At 38.0% G+C, this 6,000-nt stretch overlaps 1 protein-coding gene across 4 annotated transcripts in view; it reads left to right on the top strand.

The window, feature by feature from the left end:
• The first annotated feature begins 4,402 nt into the window (after nt 1–4,402).
• The window catches only part of Asap (ArfGAP domain of ASAP), a 289,381-nt gene continuing 287,783 nt past the window's right edge, over nt 4,403–6,000 (top strand). For 3 of the 4 annotated variants that reach the window (XM_067094341.1, XM_067094338.1, XM_067094337.1), the window contains exon 1: nt 4,717–4,959. In XM_067094341.1, coding sequence (XP_066950442.1) covers nt 4,834–4,959 — 126 coding nt within the window. In that variant the 5' untranslated portion in view covers nt 4,717–4,833. Of the gene's footprint in view, nt 4,960–6,000 lie in introns of all 4 variants that reach the window. The other variant, XM_067094340.1, reaches the window with a different exon arrangement.

Below are 6,000 nucleotides of genomic sequence, written 5' to 3'. Positions count from 1 at the left end.
AGCTGAAGGGCTACAATTTTGAAATGTATGCCCAAGACCAATACAGTATCAGTGAATCAGAGGTCATGTATATATTATATATATATATATATATATATATATATATATATATATATATATATATATATATATATATATATATATATATATATATATATATATATATATATATATATATATATATATATATATATATATATATATATATATCTGGAATTCCTAGGAGAAAAGATGAAACTCCAACACCTGGAGATATTGCTGTATACATTACGAAAGATGTCACGTCAGACAACTTAGCAATTGTAGCATATCTGAGAATTTTAGCAGTACAAGTCTGGAATCCTTGTGGAATAACCTTCAGGATACGGTGCTTTAATGAGTAAAGGAAAGACATCAACCTGACCTCCAAATTTTTCGTGATTTGGATGATTTTCTGGCTGCTCTTGCTCAAATGGCAAGAGTCCCCGTTGGGGGTTAGTGCCATCAGTGCACCTCACGCAGTGCACTATAGTCACTACTTAAGGTTCCTTGCAGCGTGCCTTTGGCCCCTAGCTGCAACTCCTTTCATTCCTATTACTGTACCTCCGTTCATATCCTCTTTCTTCCATTTTGCTTCCCACACTCTCCTAACAATTTACTCTCAATTTTCCTTTCAGTGCTGAATGACCTCATAGGTCCCAGCGTTTGGCATCAGGCCTAAATCTTATATTCCAATTCCAAATGGCAGTGTGCCAGGCGTTGCCGAGAGATGCAGGCCAAGAGGTGGTATAGTTAACTTTTAGTCATGAAGTCTGTAGGGATGGGAGACAGAGTTTAAAATTTTCAATCCAAGAACTGTGCTGGTAAGTTAAGCATGGTGAGAGGATTATGGATATTTGTTCAGGAATGTGGAAAAGTAAGAGTACAAGAGATAGTTTCTGAGAGAGCCAATATGTATATGGCTGGGTTTGAAGATCAAGAAAGGGAAGGTGTCGTTGGCAAGTCTGGAGTGAATGAAAATTGAGAGCACTTTATGGGAATGAGGTTATGAGAGATGGTCAGTTATTGGAGACAAATGGTTAAAAAGATTTGTATACTTGGGGAAGTGAAGGTTTAGGTTAAGGGTTAGTATACAGTGTATAGCTGGAGGTACATCTGACCAATATTGGTACAAATGAAAGACAAAATAGGTGGTTTCAGATACCAATGATTCATAATGTACAGTACCTATAAAAGTAATTAGGGCGAGTAGGTTTGAAAAGCAGGAAGTGAGAATGTGTATAAGTAGAAGACAAATGGAAACTGGGTTAGCATAAAGGGTGCCATAGTGAAAGGAATTAATGAGAAGTAAAAAATTCCATGGATGAGGCCACTGGATCAAGGAATGTTTGTGGGTAATAGGCACAGAAAAAAAAAGAATAAAAGCAATAATTGTTGGGATAAGATGAAATTATAGTGAAGGAAATGGGGATTATTCGAGGTCCAGTTGCATGAGAGATGAGATGGTGTATAGGTATATGAGAGATAAAGTAGCCAAGAAAAAAAAGTGAAAAAGAAAGGAAATAGTGAAAATACAAAAGTGAATCTTAGCAAGTTTTTGGGAGAAAAAGATTTTTTCTGTAGGCAGGTAAACAAAAAAACAAAATTTTAGGGAGCAAGTGGGTCTTAGAATAAAATCTGAAAATGGACAGATGATGTCTTGAAAGATTGCAATAATGGAGTGAGTATTTTTAAGAGTTGTTGAATGTGAAGGATAGTTGAGAGGCTGATCTCGGTAGTGCAAGAGTGGAGGAGGTTAGGGTATATTTGAGAATAGTTGTAGAGGTACCTGCTGTGGAGAGCAGTTAAAGTGCTGTAGAAAGGTCCAAAAGTGTGACCGAGTAGTTGCTCATGTTGTGTGTAAGGCATGTATGGAGGAGCAAAAGCAAAAGGTTCTAAAGGTGAGAGATCCATATGAGAATTATAGGTGATAATGTTTTGACACAGATCTGGGAAGTATATGATATGATGCTGACTTTCAAAGTAAAACAGGTAACAGAGGGATTAATAGGGAAAGGCTATTATGGGTTCAGTCATGGAAGAGGATTGTATCTTATGAAGCAATTGCAGGGCAAGTTATTATAGTAGTCTATATGGGGAGTAAGAAATGATGAAACGGTTAAAAATATAGAGGTATAAAGATGAACCATTAAAAGTTAGCATAGGGGAGAGGATGCATGTGTCCTGAGGTGGTTTGCTCATGTGGAAAGAATAATTTAGTTGAGGTGAAACTGGTTCACACACCAAACCCCTGAACCCCTGGAACTTCCAAGAGGGATGTGGGCATAAGAGACTTGGCCAGCGGATTCACTTCCTTCTACAGCCCAAGGAACTGCTTCAGTGCCCTTAGGAGTCTTGTGAGTGTGCCAACAACATTAGGACTTATCAATTATACTATTACAAACAACCTCACCTCTTCTCTGATATGTCTTACATTGACTGAGATTTTTAAGTTGTTGCTAAATATATTAATTCTGATACTCGAATTATACACTGTTTAATTTCTCCAGTAACTGGGAAAGACAAATTCAGCTATATTCAAGTATCGGAAAATCATTAACGAGAAAGGGGGAGAGATAAAACAACGATCTACATCACCAAGAGACTGCTTCGTGCCGAACTAACAAGTAAACTGGAATGGTTTGACTAGCAACATCGGTTACCGATTGTAATATCTGATTACAAACGCAGTTTCTATGATTTTTTTTAATTGAAGAAGGAAAAACATAACAAAAACAGCCCATGGATAACTCTTTAAGAACACATAACACTAATAATTTGCTGAAGGTGAAAATTAGAATACTAGCATTAATTCAGTATTGCAATTTTATTTTCTAGCGAGTTTAGAGAGGCTGATTACAAAACTAGACATGCAACTTAATATTAACTAAGAATTTTATTTGAAATGAAACGTGAGATAGAAATCAGTGTTTTAAAATAACCTCAGAACGATATCTAGGTCGGAGTTCACGATGTGAGTCGTCCGATTTGACGACAGGTGACAGATGCAATACGCTCAGGTGAGTGAAGACACGGAAGGGCTGGGAAGATACCCGACTTGCAGAAACTTTGTAGGTCGATGCCTCATATCAGGCGGTAACAAGACGGCTGTTCACGAGAGGCCAAAGTAAAAAAGCAGGTACCCCGAATGATGTGATCCGATTTTTGTATTTATTGTTAGCTAAAGAATTTCTCGGAAATATTAATAGGACTTCAGTAGAAAGCACAGTGTGCAACAGTAATTCGGAGAGCGAATTAGGAGAGACACAGTTACGTAAAGAACTGTTAGAACTTAACTTTTTCTAATGTGTATATTATTATTATTATTATTATTATTATTATTATTATTATTATTATTATTATTATTATTATTCAGTAGATGAAACCTATTCGTATGGAACAAGCTCACAGGGGCCATTGACTTGAAATTCAACGTTTCAAAGAATATGGTGTTCATCAGGAAGAATTAAGAGGAAGTAAAGTGAAATATAGAAAGAAGAGATCCCACCTATTAAAAAAGAAAATATAAATAGATAAAAAAGTATTAGAATGCAAGAAGCATAGTATCAGGGTAATGAGCCATTGCATTTTCGCTTGAACTTCTGGTTACAATTGCAAGACATCCTCTGGGAGGCTGTTCTACAGTCCAACAGTGTGAGGAATGAAGGACCTCTGGAACAGAGAAATTTTACAGCGAGGTGGACAATGTAGCGTCGTGACACGTCACAGAAGTTTGATGCTAACACTACAAACTTTGCAAGGCTGCCAAGGTACACTGATGCAACTCAAGGCACAGTTTTATCAGTGGAAATAAGTTTAAGATGATCAGACTACTTTGAACTCTTCTGATTAGAACTTGGAGGTTCCTGGATGCTACCGCATCCAGACACGAGTAACTATAACGTCAAGGATAAGCAAAAGTATGCAGCATTGATGTCATCTCTGTAAATATAACCAATGGATATAAGAAGCTTTACGAGCACTTCATAAATCACTCGCAGTGTTAAAGGGAACGTTTCAAAGTACCTCTGAAATGCTACGAGATGAAGATAGCATCAGCGGAGACTTCGTATTGCTTGAGGTCAGTATCACACCGCACAGGGATGAAAATCTTACGTATTATGAACGTGGAAGCGGTATCAGCATACAATCCATACATTAGCATCACCCCTACGCAGTCATTGCGTCATGGCTTTTAGAACTGATGAAGAAATATCTTGTTATTAATCAGAATTCATATTGTGTTCAGAACTTCTCTCGATTTAAAGTTTTAACGATTAAAATCTTTATGGTAGATGGGTTGACTCTAGTAATGTCAAAGGTGCGAACCACATTTCTTACTTTTTTCATTCGATTATTGTGCTGGCATAACCGAACGCCGCCCAGTATTACAGGATGTCTGATTCTGGCAAGCAAAATCAGTCTATGTGAGAAGGAGCAGCATCACTAACTGAAATGAAAGATGTCTTCTGCAAAAGGTGATCCCCGTCTCCTTTAGCATCATGTTGTATTTGGAGATACTCTCGAATGTTGTGTTGCACAATTCGTTAATTAATGCATACAGTATTGGATTTGTGTGAGGTAAGGGACGCTCAATGATATTTTGTTTTATGAGCGCAAAACCTATGCGCATGCGCTGAAGGGTGTTGCCACCACCCGGGCGCCGGGAGGAGGCAGATAGATTGCACGTGCTGCCATCTGCGTCACAACACCAGTATTCGTGCGGACGTGATTGAAGGTAGAAGTGTGTCAGTGCATTTAGTGGAAATTGATTCCTATCCTGTGAAAAGCGGCTGTTTGCCAGTGGCAGACACCATGCCGGAGTATATTAGTGTAAACGACTACATCAACGAGGTGAAAGATGACATTTCATCTCCACCAACGAGCAATTTCGTCTCCAAAATGCCTCTTTGTAGGCAGACTGTCAACGATCTGGAGGAGGTTTGTATTGATGCTGCAAGATAGCTTGTTTAGTCTTACCAGTTTACTGTCGTAATCAGCTTCGATTTTGATGGTTAAGATTTCAGGGCTAAGACAGGTAATGTTGTCTTTGTCATCTTGTTATAATATAGTATGCTATTAGTTCGAGGTTCTTCATTTTTGCCATCTTCCCGATGCTGCTCTCTCAGATCTTCCAGGACAAGGTGGATTTGATCTTCAGGTGGTATAGCAATGATCTTCGCACCAAGCATTTAATAGTATTTCATGATACTTATGTCAGATGACAGTCGCCAAATTAACAGCTATAATGACTCACAGCCTAGGGTAAGGCCTTTGTTAAAATTCTAGACTTACTATTAAAGCTGAATAACATAAAATTTCCCCATAGTAAGACCCAGTTGATGAAATATTTCCTAGTAGAAAGGTAGGCTGCTCTCAAAGTTTTTATTTTTTTTCCTTTTGTCTGTCTCGAATAATTTTGTTAGTTTTCATGCACTTGAGTAACAACAGGCTTAACCGTTGACCAGTAGTTCTACTGATACGGTTTAGGTTTTAAGCTGGAAGTTCTCCATATAACCGTAAGTTGGGGTCAATTCTGCCTAGTAACGTTGTAAGTACATTTTATCTTTTAGATGGCTTGTGTATTTTTTCAGTGCAGTAGTCGCAAGCATTCCGATATCAGATTTATGGGACATGTTTCATAGGTGAACGAAGTTTTACTAAGGATCTGTTTATGACAAAACATCTCTGCGCTAATACACATCCAAGCGCTGTCTGTCCCAGTGTGCTATGGTAAGTAACGTTTTTGTGTGCAATATTAATACGTTAGCCGTTAAGGGAGACATAATTTGTCTTGAGTTGCCTTAGGGGCTACAAGTCGACTATTAGGTTACTGCTTCTGGTATTACTTGTATTAATATGCATTTCTTATGAGTTTACTGCCGTTGCTGTTTGTTGTTGAAGCTGAGAGAGAGAGAGAGAGAGAGAGAGATTTGGTTGCGATGCCTTTACTTGGATAGCGGAATAAGTGTTACAGCTTTG

The sequence above is a fragment of the Macrobrachium rosenbergii genome, chromosome 50, assembly GCF_040412425.1.
Source record: "Macrobrachium rosenbergii isolate ZJJX-2024 chromosome 50, ASM4041242v1, whole genome shotgun sequence".
NCBI lineage: Eukaryota > Metazoa > Arthropoda > Malacostraca > Decapoda > Palaemonidae > Macrobrachium > Macrobrachium rosenbergii.
Note: the sequence above shows the minus strand (reverse complement) of the source record. Positions and strands in the feature narration are given on the sequence as shown.